The 20,455-nt window shown below is 48.4% G+C and overlaps 1 protein-coding gene across 1 annotated transcript in view; it reads left to right on the forward strand.

Annotated features, from left to right (window-relative positions):
• The window catches only part of LOC144931719 (serine/threonine-protein kinase 3-like), a 136,644-nt gene that overhangs the window by 89,999 nt on the left and 26,190 nt on the right, over positions 1–20,455 (forward strand). The window contains exons 8-10 of the mRNA XM_078855933.1: positions 2,580–2,705; positions 6,971–7,262; positions 17,868–18,028. Coding sequence (XP_078712059.1) covers positions 2,580–2,705; positions 6,971–7,262; positions 17,868–18,028 — 579 coding nt within the window. The remainder of the gene's footprint in view (positions 1–2,579; positions 2,706–6,970; positions 7,263–17,867; positions 18,029–20,455) is intronic.

Below are 20,455 nucleotides of genomic sequence, written 5' to 3' on the forward strand. Positions count from 1 at the left end.
ATGGGCCCGTCACGTTGTCACCCTACCTAGCGGCCTTCTGATGCCACGGACCATCTCGCTTCGGCTACATTGGCCGATGTCATCGCTTCACCTCCATGGTCGTCGCAAATCTGGCTGGCTTTCCATCATCCGTCTTGGCCCATCAGCCATCGTTCGTTCGAACGACATACATCCTGCCACAATCGTATTAACTGTCAATATGATGTCCCTAATTTCATTTGTTCTCTGACCCACGTGTTCCTCTTTCTGCATCGTTGCTGCAATTCCCAGCATGCATCTCGCCACGCTTCTTTCCATACCCCTCAAACTTTTTGTTTAATTCTCATCATTTTCATTCCCCCCGGCTAAATCCGGTCGTAAAAAAGCGAATATTTTGCACATCCCCGCGTAAAGCCACCGATGACAACGACGTTTTTTTAACGCGGCACTTCCAAAGCGAGTCGCGTTATTCGCGTAAAAAAATCACTTGGAGCAAAATGCCACCCCGCCCACGTGCGTAAGATTGACACGGGGCCTTGAGAAGCGTCCCAAAGATGAGCGCGGATTCGTATCCATCTGACGGTCGTCCGCAGGCACAAGACCGTAACAAACAAAAAAGAACTACGCATACACACGGAGGAAAAAACTCATTCGGAACCCCACAAAAACATCGCTCGTTGCCAGCGCACGGCAGAAAGCGCGTTCCGTTCCTAATGCGAAGCAGGGCAGCAGTGTTGGGGTTCTGTATCTGCCGGAGTGATTTGGGGAAATGTATCCGCGGCACCCAGGGAGCAGTTGCCTACTGCCTCCTATGTCAAAGTCAGCTGCTGCGGCAGAGATCGTTTATGAAATGGGGAGAAAAAAATCCGCTCCCGGATGTTTTACGAACTGTTGGCGGTTGTCCGGCGAGCGCTCGCCGGAGCGGCCGCCTGATGCTGTTCGACGTTCCCGCGGATGTCCGGAGATCGGAGGCCGGTCGGGCGAGTCACGGCGACTGGGACTGCGCCGGGAGTTGTTCACTTTGGGGGACGGGAGGGAGACGGTCGTGGGTGCCCATCCAGGGATGCCACCCGACTTGGTTTGCCCACGATTACGTGCAAAACCTGTGAGTCTTTCCCAAGGACATTTTTTTATTTTTCTAAGTCGTGCTGTTTACCAGTTGCGCGATGACACACCCGCCCAGCACTACGCTTTTCGTGTAGCCCCCCCCCCCACCCCACCACCACCTCCTCCTCTTCCCGGCACCGCGAGATATCCACCTTCCCCTGTTATGTCGCCGTGGATGTTGCACCTCGGGAGGTGCCCACGGTCACATGGCGCGCCGCACGGACACGCGAGCGAGGGAGAGAAACTCCTTCGCCCACGCTGACAGCCTTGTCCGGAGGCGAACCCCTCCTCCGCAAAGCGCGAGGCTGGGCACAGTGGCGCGGCGCACTCGATAGCCCGGGGCCCCCCAGGCGATGAAGAGATTGAGACAGTTGTACAACGTAGACCCGCCGCTTCGTTCTGTGCCAACCCTGCTACGCATGCTGACTTGGAAGAAGGAAAAACAAGTCATCGTATAGATCGTAAACAAGTGTATCTTATGGACTTCAGCAGGTCAGGTTCCAGCTGCCCCCTAATTTTTCAGAGTGGCTCTCAGCTGATGCGAGTGCCATTCCAATGTCTGGGCACTGGGCCAGGGCAATAATTCACGAGACTGCCACTACCTCTAACCCCGACCTTGGAAGCCCCATGCAGAACCCACAGACCGCAGCCGCTTCTGACTGCTGGGTAATTGAGCCTCTGTTTAGTGGCGTAGCAATCGAGTGCGCAGGCGATGCAACTGCACTGGGACTCATGGACTCAAGGGGGGGAGGTGGAGGGGGTGGGCAAGCGTAAAAGCTACGAAGAGAGGTGGGGGTATCGGACCCATGCCAAGTGTGCAATGCTACTGCCCTTGGTTGAATTTCCCAAGGTCGCAATCCAGCCCTGGATTCGTAATCAACATGATCACGGTAGTGGGAAAGCCCTGGGGCTGTGCTGCTTCTGCGTGCCTTGCTGGAGAACCGAGATAGATTAACAAACGTGGGAATTCCTTGCCTTTGATTTCATCATCATCATCATCATCAATCTTTATTAAAACCAGGTGAGGGCCTAAGGAATTACTTGGGGTCACAAAGCAATTCAGAACACTTGTACGCAAGTGGTCAAAACAATTTCACGAACCGTATAGAAATGAAACGTTCAACAACAACTGCGGGCAAAAGTGCGCAGATGAATCTCAACAGCGTAAACGCCTTTACCACATTTAGGTTGCCACCTCGGGGGTACAAAAACCAGGACATACCGCGGTAATAATAACAGATCACCATACCCCAAGATGAGAGCACCATATGACAATGCATTGTCTTCCATTGCTGCGTTATCACACAGCTGACACAACCCGAGACTTCTAATGTCTCCAGGAAGACTGACAGATTTCCACATGACTTGCTACGACCTCAATAACAAAAAAAGAAGTTGACGTCCCAGGAAACCCAGCGGTTAGGTGGCAACCGTACCGCCGTTGCGCACGCATGCCTCTCTCACCACCCAGTGCGTGTTCTCTTTTTCCACAGCACCCGTTCATCGTGGCGGCCAAACCGGTGAGCATCTTGCGCGAGCTCATCACCGAGGCCATGGCGATGAAGCCGAAACGCAACGAGCCTCTGCAAGCCGACCAGGTCGCAGACTCGGACAACTCGGTATGATGAGGGGCAGGCGGGGGTGTGTGTGTGTGTGTGTGGAGAAGGTGGTGAGATGTTAACTCCCTCGCCTGGTATGCAGGAGGTCTTGGGTTCGATGCCATCCTTGACTTCTGCATGTTTGGAGTTTGCGTGTCTCTCTCTCTTTCTCTCTCTCCCAGTGGTGGAGTGGATTTGTCTCCGGGTCCTCCGGTTTTTCCCTCCACTTTAAGAAGCGACGTGAGTTCAGAGTCATTCGGCTGCTCGAGATGTCCACGTGATAAGGGGGCGTCCATAAATGACGTCACGCACCTAGGGGGGAGGTCAGACATTTGTGACGATGTGTGACGATGTGTGACGAGGGGGGGGGGGGGGTTGAGAAATGTGACGTCACATCAAAATGCGCAACTTTAAATAAATATAGACAACACGTTCTACTTAATTAAATCGACTTTTTAATAAATGGTTACTCCTACAACATCAGAGTGCAGCGACACATTAAATACGCACTACAATGACAATAGTTTATAGCGATTTGAAGCATGTTTTCTTTGGGGGGAGACAGAGCTTTGTAACGTCATATTTGAGGGGGGGGGGTCTGACTTTTTGTGACGCCGTGTGACTAGGAGGGGGGGGGGGGTCAAAAATCGTCCAAAATCGCGTGACGTCATTTATGGACGGCCCCTAATCATTCTTGGCCAGGTCCCTTCTCAAAAAGAGGTATGTAGCTCAGTGGGCCTTACCTGGTAAAATACAAAATAAATAAAAGTTTATCTTCTTGGTTCTTTCGGTAAAGTCACGCAGAATGGAAATAATAAAATAATAAAAATAAAACATAATAAAATATTTCTTTTATTATGTTAAAATAATAAAAATAAAACATAATAAAATAATTCTTTTATAATGTTTAATTTTTATTATTTTATAATAAAATAATTATTTTCAAATGTTTTATTTTTATTATTTTATTATTCCCATCCTACGTGACTTTACCGAAAGAACCAAGAAGATGAATCCCTGCAGTCACGAAAGCTTTAAATCGAAAAATAAAAGTTTAGTTTAGCTTCAGTTTAGGGGGGGGGTGGAGGCAGGGTGGATGAGGAGGCGAGGGTGGATGATCAAGTTTTCTAATTTCAAGTTTCATTCATTAGGTAAATAGCCCTGTGAGCCATGCGGCTCTTGAGTCGGGTGCAACCGCAACAAGCAAAATATGAACAGAGAACATCTTAAAGCGACGACGCGCATCCCGCTGGGATTTTCGCACACAGCGTTGGTGTACGGTGTTTTTTTCTGCAATATTTTGCTGTCTTTTCTTGGATTTTCTGTTTGCACTCGGTCACATAGTCACTTTAAGATGTTTTTTGTTCATGTTTTTGTTTTTTGTTTGTTGCGGTTGCACCGGATTCAAGAGCCGAATGGCTCACAGGGCTATACCTAATAAATTAATTTGAATTTGAACATAATCATCCTGGATAAACCAGCAAATATTCCAGAAAAATAACACCGAGGGAGGAGTAACCCAGAGTTGCGACTGTGGCAGCTGAACACAAACAACGGAGCAATCATCTGCTCCCTCCCCCCCCTTCCACCCCGATCTTTCGATGGAGGAATAGAATGACGGTCTCCGCTCAGCGTAAACCTGACACCCGCTATGTTTGCCGCAAAAAAAAACAACAACCTAAATTTAGATTTGTACAAAATCGCCATTCGCGTCTTTGTGGGGAATATAAGTTGCGGGATAAATAAGGCGACGATGCGCCTACTTCACACATCTGTCTCGTATTTCTTGTTGTTGTACATCCCATCAGCTGCACGGCCTTCTGGGAGTTCTTCATTTTTGTTTAAATCACCATTGCTTCAGTTCAAATGCAAGCGAACTCTGCACTGGTTCTGAGATGTAGTGTTTCATTAACAGAGTCATGCTGGCATGCAACCAGTGCTGGTGAGATGCCCGTGAAACTTGCTCCGTGTTAGATAGACGGGTTCCACAGTTATGTGTCCTAGTTCGATGCGAAACTCTGTCATGTGTTAAGCGAATATATGCAACAGCTCCATTGTGGGGAACACGTGACAATTGAAATAAGCAGACGATAGCATATCTGTGCCGAAATGTAAAACTATTTAAAGGTATTTCTTGACACATCCCATCAGCAACCCGGCCTTCGAGGAAGTGCATAAATTCAGCAGATAAATTTAGTTGGATAATTATTGCTAATGGAACATAGCCATGTGCAAGAAGAAGGAGGTCGTAGGAGGAGTGGGGATTGGGGGGGGGGGGGGTGTGCCTGGGATGAGATGGAGAAGTATGCGATCTCACGGTTGGCTACGTACGATGCAAAAGAAGTTTCAACATACATACGAAATGAGTAAAGCGTGAAGGATGGAAATAATAGCACAACGAGATTGTGGATCTCATGCTAAGAGCTCTTGTTAGATTATATATTTTTTGTACACCTGCTGGCAAAACATTTACGTGTGCAGAGAGACAGATGCACGCATCTTAGATTGACATTTTGAAAGTTACCGTAACTGAACACCCGCGAGTAACCTTTGGCACCCCGCACACACGCACGTGGCTTGCGAGGACGGATGCACGAATGGTGTAGCGGCCAAACGCTGGCTAATGCTGCCACCTGCAGTTCTATCTTGGTGGCTGCTTTGTCGTAGACTGCGATGATGGACACGAATCACAGCTTCCGTCGTTCTAGGCTCACAGGCAGGGCTCGACAACTAACATAACAAGATAAAAAAAAACATTGTAGAATTCGGTAAAAACAAAAAAAACTGTCAATAATTCAAGAGCCAGCATTGCACTGTGGTGAATACGAGACGGCGGTGGTCCGTAATAAAGAACTGTCACGAAACGGTTCCTTAAAGATCCGAGGGTTACCGACCCCTGGAGAAGAGCGTGGTTTGACTCGAGGGTCGGACCTGCTTGGTTTGTGAGGTTCCAAGTTGACCCAGCACAGTTGCTGTGCTGGGTCAACTTGTAAAACCCGAAGTAAATGATGCAAAAATATGCTTCAATTAGCCCACAGCTCAGATCTGATTTAATTAGCCACGGCTCATTTAATTAGTCGCAGCTCAGCACTGGACTTGCAATCCAGAGGTCGACAGTTTCATTCGATCTCCAGGCGCGGCAGTTGAAACAACGGTTGCAGAGTTGATTCAATTGCCACTGCCCTCTGTCCACCCAGAAGAACAAATGGGTTGACCACAGTTGAGACCGGCGATCTTCAATAATCTTCAGAAGGGGTGAGGGGGGCACTTTTGCCAATAAGACATCATCAATGTGACGGCCGCCACCACACATTTGAAACCATTGCCTTTGACAGCAAGTCAGTGGCCGCGCTAAAGGCCACCAGGGGCAGCCAGTGGCATGCGGGCCTTGCAATGAAGCACGCTGGTTTGGGACGATCGGCAGGTCTCTTCGTGCCGCGTGGTGGGGTAAAGCGTGGGCGCTTGCACCTCTTCCACGACGTCCGGCCAACGTGGCAGGGCAAAGGCCAAAACATCTTCTAGAGCGGCTCTCCCATAGCTCTCTCTCTCGTTGAGGCCGTTCAATAAGAACTTGAGTATTCATATTGTTGGGTTTTTTTCGGTAACGTCACGTAGGTAAAAATGTAAATTAATAAAAGTAAAATAAAAATTAAATACAAATCACGACGTTTCGGAGGCAACACAAGCTTCCGTCTTCAAGTGGAACCGTCACAGCACACTTGCTGTATCAAGTAAATGAGAACTTGAGTGGCAAGGGTTCGAAGGGAGGGGATGGGTGACCCACGTGGCCACGTCGTACACGGTGGCTGGGAGATGTTAACTACCTCGCCTGGTATACAGGAGGTCGTAGGTTCGATCCCGACCCTGGCGCCTATATATGGACAGGCGTCTAGTGGACATCTGTGACTTCTGGACATCTGTAAAATAATTCAGCTTCATAGCTCATCGGTTTCCTCCAGTATAAATACACATTCTGATTCTGATATTTGGAGTTTGCATGTTCTCTCCGTGGTCACGTGGATTTTTCTCCAGGATCCTCAGGTTTTTTTTTTCCCCTCCACATTTAGAATCAAGGTCACGCGTTTTGCGAGTATTTGCCCGCTGTAAATTTCCACCCGAAGACAAGCCACTTCGCCGACCGATCGTTTGTAGCCGGGTCGCTTCTGTAAAAGAAAAAAACACAAAGCCAAGCAGCTTAGTGGACCTCTCCACCTGGTAAAACAACAACAAAACAAAGCCTATAGCATCATAACTCCTTGCTGCCTCTCTTGTCTGCGACGACCAAGGCCGAGGAAGAAGACGATGACGACGACGAAGACGACGACGACGATAACGACGTTGGCCGCACCATGGTGCGCACGGCGGTCAAGGGCGGTGTCATGGACGCGGGCGGTGCCACTCCGAGGAAGGTGGTCATTGGGGCGGGCACGGCCACGGCGACGGCTGCCGCTCGATCAGTCGCGGAGCACGGGGCCGGGCTGCTGGGCAGCGAGCTCAACACGATGGTGATCAACAACGAGCAGGAGGGGGAGGAGGCAGCGGCGGGGCAGCACGGCCGGACGGGCTGCGGCCATCACGGTGAGTGTCCGTGGCGCGGCCGTTGTTGTTGCCGGCGATGCCCGATGTCTGTCCTCAGCCCGGCTGCATGTCCATGCCCCTGAAATTATCATCGTCCTCTTAGGGGGTTTTTTTCCCGATGAAGTCACGTAGGTAAAAAAATAAAATTAAAATTAATGAAAGTAATAATAGAAATAAAATTTAAAAAAAACCACGTTTCGGAGGCAACACAAGTCTCGTCGTGATTTTAATATTATTTTGTTTCTGTTATTACTTTCATTAATATTAATTTTAATTTTTTACCTACGTGACTTTACCGGAAAAAAACCTAAGAGTATGAATCCTTGCAGTCACGAAAGCTTCAAATCTAGAATTATCATCATCATCAGCAGCAGCTGGGTATCGCGGATCATTTGTGGCAAGCGCTTTGTGTGTGATGAGCGCGACTTTAAATGAGTGCGACCTTTGAACGCCACAGCGTCGTTATCCACTCACCCACCTGTCACCACCCCACACCTCCGATTAGCACGGCTGGCTACGTGGGGTGCGAAAGAAGTTCAATATTTACGCGCATTTTCTGCCACCGATTCACTCGCAAAGCCCACCGATTTTGTCTCCCTCGATGATGCAAAAACAATAATGTTTAAGTCGTTTATTGCGTCTTTCTTCTCGTAGTCCTGCCTGTTTCATTGGCAAACACACACACACAGTACATGTTCACCGCAGAAGCTACTCTGGTAATTGCACCACAGTGGCTAAAAGCTACGATAAGCTTCCATCGATTTAGAATGACACATCTTTATATTAGCGAAACATTCTCACTGGCCAGGCAGTAATGCTCAAGCAGCCACGTGTAAAAATAAACCACGTGTATATTTACTGTATGTGCCCAGTGAAGAAAATCCATATTTCAAAGCAATGCACGATTAAATACATTAATTACAGGGCTGCTCTGGTGGTGGAGCAGTTAAATACCCCGTACTATAAACCCAAAAGACCTGGGCTGCATTCCTGGCCACGGTTAATAGGGGCGAGGAGGCTGTCTGAAACAGTCATTCTGCACACCTACCCCCGTCCTCCCCTTCAACCAACCTGCGCTGACCAGTGTGATGAAGTATGGTTATACAAACCGCTACTTCGAGAAGTGCTACTACTCCCCAGGTCAAAGCTCATTCCCCAGCCCCCTTTGTTTTGTGCCAGCGCAGCACCCAGGGTTTGAAACGCGTTGCCTTTGCACCGGTGGCGTAGTGACTACATGATCATCTCAGGGGGTGGCCGCGATCAGAATCAAGATTCTGAATATTTATACTGGAGGAATCCGATGAGCCGGAAAGCTCTTGTTCGCAGATGTCCAGTAGGGGCACAGGGTAAGAACGTTACAAGAACAAACATTCAAAAACACGACAGTAGTGCAATGTACAAGAAAGGTAAACAAATCACCCAAAATGTATAAAAATTCAACTAAACTATCCCCATCCTACCAGGCAAAGCCCACTGATCTATTGACTGGTAGGAACCTCCTGGTTACACCAGCCCACAGAGGATTAATGTGCCCGTCGTGCAGGGAGGGGCTGGGTGGGGAGGGAGGGGCTGGGTGGGGAGGGGAGGGTGAGGAGGGGCTGGGTGGGGAGGGTGGGGCTCGGTGGAGAAGGGAGGGTGGGGAGGGGCTGGTTGGGGAGGGTGGGGAGGGGCTGGGTGGGGAGGGGCTGGGTGGGGAGGGTGGGGCTGGGTGGGGGGTGGGAGGGGTGAGGCTGGGTGGGGAGGGGCTGATCACCCCATGGTGCCCTTATAAAACTCAACGTTTAAGCTACTCACGCCGGCTTGTGCCCGCCCTCACAGTCGGGCGTATTTGCGGAATACACCGCAAATATGTGGATTAGTCGAATACAGAGAGCGTAGATTGCGGGAGTATAGATGTAGAGTACAAAAATAGATTTGTTTTTTGCTGCATTGCTCACCACGTTAGCCCCGCAGCCACCGATGACAACTTTGGGTTGCTCATACGTTATAACAACTTGTAACGTGCGCACACAGTATTCGCTCACTCTCCAAGAGAGAGAGAGAACGACTCGGAGGAGCGAGGAGGTAACCACAGACGAGCGGGAGAAGGCAGCAAGGCGCGTGGGGAGCCTGGCACTAAATCCCCCTGCAAGCTCTGCGGTCCTCTCTATATAGCGCTGGGATTTTCTTCTTCTCCCAATGAACGGGTGTTTGCACCTGGGAGGAAACCGGAACGCCCAGAGAAAACCTCGCGCACGTGATGGGGATGGAAACGCTTCATCCCGTACAGATGGAATAAGTTGGGGGGGGGGGGGGGGGAGAGGGACACGGGTGAGGTCCACATTTGCTGTGTTATGCCACATCCTCGACGCTCACGGGAAGGGAAGTTTTGTCAACACCTGTCTGTGTTCATACTCTTAGTTCTTTCGGTAAAGTCACGTAGGTAAAAAAAACTGAAATTAAAATTAATAAAAATAAAATAATAAAATCACGACGTTTCGGAGACTTGTGTTGCCTCCGAAACGTCGTGATTTTATTGTTTTATTTTTATTCATTTCAATTTAATTTTTTACCTACGTGACTTTACCGAAAGAACTAAGAGTATGAATCCTTGCAGTCACGAAAGCTTCAAATCTAGAATGAATACCTGTCTGTGTGTGTGTGCGCGATCCCCTCGCCCTCCTCCGACAACGCCGGATCACGAGCCACGCCGCGTAGCCACGCGCCACGTGGATTGTGATTTGGCCGTAGTTCCGTTTACACGTGTTGGTATATGGCCTCCGCAAAACGTTATTCATGCGGAGCAACTCAATTAAGAAAACCCGGTAAAAAAAATGTAATGTAAGAAAGGAAAAGACCGTGCATTAATTTGACACGTTTTTTTTTCTGGCTGTGAACAAGTGGAAGGAATATACTTGAGTCCGGCGAGATGCCCCTCCCGAAATGTCCTTGAGGTGCATTTGCATTTAGATGTTATTTAAATCCGTACGCAATAAAGAAAACACGCTATATAAATCCAAATTGTAGTGCAAAATTGTACGGTATTAAAACCGCACCCTCAGTGGAAGAATGCGCTCCTGCTAACACAATTCTGATGTAAGTGGGCAGGAGGCTGCTGCCGCCCATTGCGTCACCGAAGGACACTTGGAGGCATCAGAGATCTAGTTCTGCAACATCCACTTTCGCGAGCCGTTCTACAACACGAAGGGTCCGAGATCCCAATTGACTCGTCGTAATGCAGGTAGCAAAATCGGTAAATAAATAACACATATATGAAACTTTTTATTTGACCGGGTAAGGCTCACTGAGCTACATTAACGATTTTTTACTGGTAGGAACCTCCTGGTTACACCAGCCCACAGGGGATTATTGTGTCCGTCCGTCCGTCGTGCAAGGAGGGGCTGGTTGGGGAGGGAGGGGCTGGGGAAGGGAGGGGAGGGTGGGGAGGGGCTGGTTTGGGAGGGAGGGGCTGGGTAGGGAGGGGAGGGTGTGGAGGGGCTGGGTGGGGAGGGTGGGGAGGGGCTGGGTGGGGAGGGTGGGGCTGGGTGGGGGGTGGGAGGGGTGGGGCTGGGTGGGGAGGGGCTGGTCACCCCGTGGTGCCCTTATAAAACTCAACGTTTAACCTACTCACGCCGGCTTGTGCCCGCCCTCACAGTTGGGCATATTTGCGGAATACACCACGCTGCCGTTGACCCTGGTCATTGACCGAGCAACCCAACGTTCCTACCAGTTCTCTCCGCAGGAATGTTTCAGAATCCACCTTGGCCGCGAATGATACCTCAACAAAGTGGCTTATCACGTGGCAATTTATAGCAGCAGCCAAATGCTTTGAACGCGTGTTGACGGAAACACCGGAGGACCTGGAGAAAAATCCACGCGACAACGGGGAGAGAGAGACACGCAAACTCAAAATTATACAGGGCTAAGAGTCAGGATCGAATCGACGACCTCCTGTATACCAGGCGTGGTAGTTAACATCTCCTAGCCACCGCTGCGAGATTGTTACATACCAACATACGAAAAATAAAATCGGAAAAAAATTATCGCACAATGCGTCGTCTGGTCACTCGTTAACAAAGTCCCTGATTCAGGAGATGGGCCACAAGTTTACAACGACGTAAGACACTGAAACAGCACCGCTGAGACCCTTGGCTCCACGTCTGGGCACCCGGCCATAATTAAACTGGCTTCTCAAGGGCAGTAAACCTATTGGTCTCAGTTTGGACACTAGCGGCCTGACCTATTAACATTTGATTCCTCGCTTAACTTGGCATATTCCAGTTATGGAAAATTAAAAAAAATGGAATGTTTCCCTACGCGTGAAACGCTGTTGCACGGCACGTGAGTTTGTCCCTCGTGTGGCAAACATAAAAAAAACGATTGTAGCCCCCTGAAAAGTGCACCTTCCTTTGTCAATCCGCTGCTGAATGAAGACCCCGCCTGCGCTGATTCCTCTGGTGGCGCTGCATTGCCGCTGTACAGGACACACGCTGAGAAAATAATAAAAATAATAAACATTGCTCAAAGAGATTTTAATAAATAACCGTGAGCAAAACATGTTGGTGGTAGTGTAGCGGTTTTCTCATTGCACGATAAACCCCTTCACCTGCGATTGATTCTTGGCAAAGGCTAACATCACTGGTGAGAGAAATACGAATCGTTCCCAGGCATCTTCTTCACCAACTCGCTATAACCACCTTGGGGGGTGGGGTAAGTATAGTCAAACAACCCCTATGACGAAATATAACTAAACTAGTTTCACTTTACCAGGTAAGCTTCATAGCTCTTTCTCTGAAGCGACCTAGCCACAAATGATAGCTCAACGAAGTGGCTTATCATGTGGAAATGTATAGCAGGAGCCAAACACTCTAAACGCTTGTAGATTCTAAATGTGGAGGGGAAAACCGGAGGACCCAGAGAAAAATCCACGCGACCACCGGCAGAACATGCAAACTCCAAATATACAGCAGGCATCAGGGTCAGGATCGAACCCACGACCTCCTGTATACCCGTCGAGGTCGTTAACATCTCGACACTGTGACGTCCCTAATGGCATGGGTCGGGCTCTATCCGACAATGCAATGACAAAGGGCCATAAATGATCTTTATTATTATTCTAAAAACATGTGCAGTAGATCATACTCTGAAAGCAAAAAAGAATCTCGGCACAATCAGAGAAATGGAATGGATTTCCGTGCATGCCTTCCATTTCACATCGCGGCTCACGACTTCAATAGCTCACCGTCACTCTTGCGCAATTGATTCAAAGCACGTCACTGCCAAGGTGACTTGTCCTGACGTGAGCTATTGTTCTTACATACGAAGGGTTGGGGCGGTGGGGGGAGGGTAAATCTCCGTTGTGCTGTATTTGAATATCCTCCACCCCCACTCCCGCGTCATCACCCACCTCTGCCTGCCTCGCTCTGGCACGGCAAGAGAACGATCGTGGCTCTGTGACCGCGCGCCATCGGTCACAGCGACGCTACGCACGCTTCTGGATGACCTGAGTCACGCGGACTCACAATGGGCCGGAATTTATTTAAACAAAAAAAAGAAACCAGCGGCAAGTTCATCGTCAGCCGTGCCCCATCCACTGCTGGAGATCTGTGAAGAAAGCGAAACGCTTTATAGCGTGTATTCTTGGTTCTTTCGGTAAAGTCACGTAGAAGGGAAATAATAAAATAATAAAAACTATTTTTAAAAATTCTCACGACGTTTCAACTGCAACACAACGACGACCTACATAGCTCGTCGGAATCCTCCAGCACAAATACGTATTCTGATTCTAAGTTCACCGCCGAACAGAGGTCTTCCCACGTCGTTCCCAACACCACGGCGTCTTTGCGACGTCTCGAATTCAGCGCGCCGATCCCGTAACTCCGTCTGTCTGCGTGGTGATCGCGAATCTTGGGGCACCGTTCATTTTCTCACCCCTTTTTGCAGCTGTTCCATCATCGGTCTCCTCCGTAGGCCCACCGTCCGCTACAGAAACCTATCCAGTCCTGGCCCAATTACTTTTCGCAGCTGTCAATATGATGTATCGAATGTTCGTTTGTTCTTTGATCCATCTATTCCTTTCTCTGTGTCTCTCGGTGTATTTGCAGCATGCATCTAGCCATGCATCTCCGTCCACTTTTCAGCTTTCGTTCCATTTAGTTTTGTTGACGTCGATTTTCAACGGAAAGTCACCTTGATGGATGTACAGTCGGCATGTAACAACGCATCAATTCGTTCATTGCATTCAGATTATATGCTCGCTGTTCGTTCATCGAATCGTGTGCGTAAGAACCGATTGTTTTCGATTGGTATCTGTTGCACTTAATGGGTTCGGTTGACCCCTGCAGCCAGTAGAGGCCGCTACACTCAACCACAATTGAGTCTCGAATCAATTCCACAATAAAGGTGTTATTGGGTTAAATATAAATGCGTCGTTAAACCAACCACCAGCCGACACAGCTAATTAATAAGGGTTGTCACGTAAACACAAGGTGCCAATGAGTTACGAGTTCAGCACGCCCGGTGCGTTGGAGAGTAAAACCCGCAGCATCAACCCGAATCGTGGATAATTAATCATCGGCAGTGGTGAATCGCGATGGGCCAGATTTTTTTTTGCAGTGTTCAATCTGCATACTCGACACACGCGGCCGCACATTTGAAATATTGCAATGATTATTCAAAGCAAAGGGTACGCTTCACGTTAAATGAATGGTTACATTATCGAAACAAACGTCACAAGGGTCGTGATGTAAACTGAGCCTTTTTATTTTAGAAATCTAAAGACATCATCATCAGCTTTTATCTAAAAACAATGTATTATTTTACCAGGTAAGGCCCACTGAGCTAAAAAGCTCTTTTTCAGAAGCGACCTGGCCACAAATGATAGCTCAACGAAGTGGCTTATCGCGTGGAAATTTATAGCAACCAAATACTCTAATCGCGTGTTTCCAAATGCGGAGGGACAACCCAGAGGACCCGGAGAAAAAAATCCACGCGACCACGGGGAGACAGACACGCAAACTCCAAATATACAGCAGGAGTCAGGGGTCAGGGGATCGAACCCACGATCGCCTGTATTCCAGGCGAGCCAGTTAACCTCTCGCCACGCAACGCGATAACTAACCTTGACCTTATGCCTCTCGTTTTCAGAAAGTTTCATTTCCACAAAGGTCGCAATCCAAGGTCGGAAGGCGTTCGCGGACACCGTGCCCTCGGCATAGTTTTCCACCCCGAAGTGAAATTATTACGGCCAAGTGAAATCATCCATTGCGGTCATTTTTAATTCGCTCGCGAATACTTGGCACGTGACATGCAATCAGCGCCAGGGTATTAATAAAACATGTATTTTATATGAATATAATAACGAGACTGTTACGAACGATGTAGGATAGTAAATAAGCAATGACCTATATATATTACATCCGGCTCGATTACCGGAGGAGACTTTCTCCCAGAAAGATTGTAAGTCACTTATAAAATAATAATGTCTCTAAAATGTAAGGATCACAAGGTGCTTTTAGCTCAACCACGTGCATTCCCTTTGCGCAATTTGACTTGCGTTTAATTCCACATTACAATTGTGGCGCTGGGCTTGTACAGCTTCGCCAAATAAAACTAACGCGTTCGGAGGAAATCCGTCATTCTGTTTGTTGTGTCAGATGGAAGTGAACAATCGCTAAAGGCAAACCATTCATTGAATCACCTACCCTTCAATGTGTATATCCATATCTGCAGACATGATGTTCCAGACTGAGTTTACAAAACAGCGTTGTTGACATTCGGAATTTTTGGCTGACTTTGTTGATTTTTTTGTGTTTCGATTTAAAGCTTTCGTGACTGCAGGGATTCATCTTCTTGGTTCTTTCGGTAAAGTCACGTAGAAGGGAAGTAATAAAATAATAAAAATAAAACATAATAAAATGAAATAATTCTCTTCACCTGAAGACGGCTGCTTGCGTTGTAGCCGAAACGTCGTGAGAATTATTTCATTTTATTATGTTTTATTTTTATTATTTTTTGTGTTTGTTCCGCGTGGTGTTAAACGATGGCGTTCCGACATTTAGCGCTGATTCATTTATCGGCGACTCCTTCCTCCGTGACCATGCAGCAGTGCATTGTGGGAGAGAAAGAGAGAGTTAAGTTGTCGCCAAACTTCTTTAGCCAAATGTCAATTTTCACTTCCACTATTGCTTGGTTCAGCTCTACCACCCGCATTGAATGCTGTCCTGTTGTTAATTGAGCAAACGTATGTAATGGCATGTGACGTAACGTGCGATTTTGGTAACAACACGTGCCACAGATGGGGGCGAATCGATCTTTGTCATATCTAAAACCAATGAAAGTCCATTGCATGAGTGTGACCTGCACCTTTATTAGACTTTGCCGGTGAACAATTCACCGTTGATTTTCTTCGGAAAATGTGAAACTAAAAAAGTTGTCTCGGGCAGACAAAAGTTCAAGTTCGTATTGGAAGGGCAATGTCCCAAGTCGCTCGCCACAGGCACTTAGCCGTGCCACGGAGCGATGGCACTGGGTTCGCCGTGCAGTGAGAGATGCGCTCTGACGTTGAGCGCTGATTCAGCCGTCGGTAAATTCCTTCCATAGCGCCGCTGTAAGCAGTGCATTGTGGGAGAGAGAGAGAGAGTGATGTTTTCGCTAAAACTTCTCTCACCAAACGTCAATTTTCATTTAAAGACGAAAAAAACAACGGGCAACTTTAAGCTTCCAAGGGCTGTAAACAAATCTTGGCGTTTGTTGACGCCGTCACGCTCCACGACACGACCCAGTGAATTATTGTCGACGACCGCACCTTCATTGCCTCGCAGGATCGTGAGAGATGGCAGCGGCCCCTGTGGAGGCATTCACCGAGCAGTGGATTGAGCATGGCCCATGATGATGATGATGATGGCTGTTCTATATGTCATACATCATGTTCTGGTGCGGGGCTCAGCATCGAGGCTGCCTTCATGCTGCCACGTCTAACACGTAGGAGGGTTTCGCGAACAATATCATCCGTAACATAGGTTTTTTTTTGGGTTAGAACGCGTAAATATGTTGTCGTTAAAACCCGCCACCACTCGACACAGCCAACTAGTAAGGGTTGTCACGTAAACAGAACGTGCCAATTCGTTACTAGTACAGCACTAACCGGTGTGTTGGAGAGCCAAGAGCCACAACATTTACAATCTGCCGCCTGATGAAGCTGGTTGTAATTACTGGTGAAACGTCGTGCTCAGATTGTAAATGTTGTCGCTTGGCTCTCCAACACACCGGTTAGTGCTGTACTAGTAACGAATTGGCACGTTCTGTTTACGTGACAACCCTTACTAGTTGGCTGTGTCGGGTGGTGGAGGGGTTTAACGACACATTTATATATTGACGCGATCTAACCCACAACAACCTCTATTGTGGGTATCCGAATCACTCAGCTCAGAATGGTCACATGCTTTTAAAATATTGAATTGGCGATGGTGGTGGTGATTCTGGCTGTGATGTTGATGATGATGGTGGTGGTGACGATGATCGGATTCGTGATTTAAATCATGCTGGTGCTAGTGATGATGATGCTGGTAATGCCGAGGATGGTGATGGTAGCGGTGATAACAGTGGTCGTGATTTTGGTCATGGTGGTGATGCTGGGGGGTGATGTTAATCATGATGACGATGTTGATGATAATAGTTGTTGTGGTCCTGGTGGAAATAGTGGCGGTAACGATGATGATGACATTGGTGGTGGAGGTGATGATTATGATGATGGTGTTGATTTGAAGCTTTCGTGACTGCAAGAATCCATACTGCTAAAGTTTTTTCTTGCTGTGGTTGTCCCACCTGATGACGATTGCTTGTGTTGCGATCGAAACGTCGTGATCTATTATTTTTCTACCTACGTGATTTTACCGAAAGAACCAAAGAGTATGATGATGGTGGTTCACGTGATTTTGTTCGTGATCATGATAATGATGCTTAATATCATTATAAAATTAACAGTGGCAGTTATGATGATTATGATGATGATGATAAACTAGTCTGAGGCTGCAGACTACATTATCGGAAAATGCAAGCGGCTCAGTGTTAATTTTATTTAGAGAGGCATAGTGCTGTTGTTTTTAAAGACGTTGTACTCCCCGCAGAGAACCATAGCGACACGACTGCACTCTACGATAGGTAACGCCAAACTGTGCCACACGCCCTACTGCATAGCCTTGTGGGAGCCTTGGTAACAATAAAGTTATTTATTTTAGTTTTTTTCCGGTTCCGTTTTTGAACAGAATCGGAACAAAAACCGATGACGTACACGTATATATAGGTCATTGGAACGAAATCAGAAGAAAAACCGGTGATGTACACATAGGCACACGATCTCAGAAGCTAAGCAGGTGCGAGTCTGGACAATGTTTAAATGTGTAGGACGTACGTCATTGGAACGGAATAGGAATAAACTCCAATGACGTACACGTACATGCACGTACATCATCGGAACGGGAAAAGGGTTAACGGAGCGCCGGCAACAACGATAACGACGACGCCACTGACGAAACCGAGCCGGCGAGAGCGGAGAGAAAGAGAGACAGAGAGAGAGAAGCATGTCGAGTGATTCATCCTCCTGCTCGTCTCCCCCTTACGCCCCAGGCCGCGAGGCCGGGCCGGAGCAGACCCTGCGGCCGTGCTGCCTGCAGTACGCGGAGCGCGCCGAACCGGACGGGGACCCTGGCGGGGGCCTCAACGGGCGCGAGGGCCACTACGGCGCCGCCGACGCGTGGAGGCCCCCCCTGGACGCCTGCTTTGACTTCGTGAGTGGAGACGCTCGCCATCTCCGTTTTGTATATATACACGTATACACGTATACACACACGTGTTTGTATCCAGTTTCTTCATTCGTGCATCGCGCGCTTTCAGGTGCCATTCTGCGGCCGTCTGGAACGCTCGCTCTTGTACGGCACGTGGGACCTTTTTCGGCACCGCACGCGGCCAACCGCACGAGTCGGAGATGCGGGGGAAGGACAACAGAATAAACACAAAAAGCGGTTCTAAAGCAATGAGCTTTCAATCTCTATAGCTCCAGCGGTTGCATGATATCGGAAGGAAGAGCGTTCCAGACGTCCGCAGAAGCGCATCCGAAAGCGCGCGATGCGGCGGCCATCTTTGTTCGATTGTTAGCCAAAAGCTGCTGCTGCTGCTGCTTGCAGCTGCTGCTGCTGCTTGCAGCTGCTGCTGCTGCTGCTGCTTGCTGCTGCTGCTGCTGCTAGGATGACCAGAGATCACGTGGTGTGATGGTTTGTGCTCCTTGACGAGATCAGCAAGGTGTCGTGGTTGTACATCCGCATGCGACACGCCGAGAAGCACCGGCATTGAGACAGAATGCGCACACACACACCGAAACATGCGTGCGCCTGTGACCAAGCCACAACGAACGCGCCCCCATGTCGGAAGCTAAGCAGGCGGGGGGCTGGACAATGCTTGAATGTGCGACGACCGTGCTCGCGACACCGGTGTTATAGGCTGTTGTGGGCAAAAAAATAATCTGTGTGCACTCAGTCACATATTCACTTTAAGATGTTTTTTTGTTCATGTTTTTGTTTTTTGTTTGTTGCGGTTGCACCCGATTCAAGAGCCGAATGGCTCACAGGGCTATACCTAATACATGAACTTGAACTTCAGCAGCAGCGGAGGGCAGTGGGCGTATTAGCATGGTTGGAGCCAAAGTCCAGGCAGTCGCTTGACTATCTTGTTACTCGTCACGTGACATCAGTCCCTCCGGTTGTAGATCACAGCAGTGCCACTTAAGAACTGTGAAGGAAGCCAATCAATATCGGTCGTCTCCCAACAGAGGCTGGCCACTGCCATGGGAATGTGGAATTTCCACCACTCAGGTCTACCAACCGCATTGAATCCCATCCTGTTGTCAATTGAGCGGACCGATGTCGTGGCATTTGACGTAACGTGCAGGCCAGTACCAAGACGGAGGCGAATCGATCTTTATTAGATCTACAACAAATAATGAAACTGCACTGCACGAGTGTGACCTGAAAACTCATTAGACTTTTGGCGGTGAACTATTTTTTTTCCCGTTTAATTTTCCTCGGAAAATGTTGAAGGAAGAAAAATAAAACCACGCGCACGTTTCCCACGCGGACAAAGTTCAAGTTGGCATTTGAAGGCGAGCGTCTCCGAGTCGCATCGTGCCACACGGGGCGACCGAAACCGACGTTCCCCCGACCACTTCGCCACCGCTTCCACCCTCCGAGTGCCGCCCCCGTCACCTCGTGAATAATTACACTGGTCAACAAAAAAAAACATTTTTTTTCTGGCCTGGACTTTTTCAGCAGGGTGCTGATTCCAAATCTGATCTCAGATTTGCTCTATCACATCTCATTTTTATGCTATCGGCATACCCCATTTTCATTGATTTTACCCGAAATTAACTCTGTCACTTATGATTGCAAGTTGTTGCGAGTCAGTGACTGCTTTAGCGTTAACATATGGTGCTGTATTTTAGGATAGTGTGTTTATAACATCATTTTATGTAGATATCCGCATTTATTTAATCTTTTTCTTCTGCAGTTTTTATTGAAAATGCAATATTTGATATCTCTAAAACCTGATGTGATAGGCAAAAACTGATGCCAGATTTGAAATCAGCACCCCAAAATTACTTTATAACCGTTCCATTCTGGCGAATTGCCCGATGATGCTGGATGCAATTACCAGCGAAACGTCGTACTCAAATTGTAAATGTTGTGGTTTCACGCTTCAACACACCGGTGGGCTAAAGCAGTGAACTATTTGTCTTTTGTCAACGTGACACTTTTTTTTACTGATTGGCCGTGTCGGGTGGTGGAGGGTTACGACACATTTATAAATAACGCGATCTAAACCCAAAAATCGTTGATTATGAACAATATTGGTCGCGAAAGCCTACGTGGTAAACTAACCGTTGGAATACCTTATTCCAGAAAAAGTGTGTTGACCAGTGTTATAATCCAAGCGACGCGCACGCGCCCAGCCGCCTCTTCAGGTGCGCATCACCTGCGCGGAGCCGTTACGAGCGCTGCTGCGTCAGCCGCGTCTACTGCCGCGAGCACTCAAACTCCCCGTCTCCGCTCATCGTCCGCCGAGCGTGGGGGGGGGGGGTGGTGAGTTACTCGGGGGGGGGGGGGTCGAGCAGGGGAGAGGGGGGGCAGCAGCAGTCGTCGTCAGCCGCCCTCGACCGGGGAAGC

Source organism: Lampetra fluviatilis, chromosome 4, assembly GCF_964198595.1.
Source record: "Lampetra fluviatilis chromosome 4, kcLamFluv1.1, whole genome shotgun sequence".
In the NCBI taxonomy this organism is placed as follows: Eukaryota; Metazoa; Chordata; class Hyperoartia; order Petromyzontiformes; family Petromyzontidae; genus Lampetra; species Lampetra fluviatilis.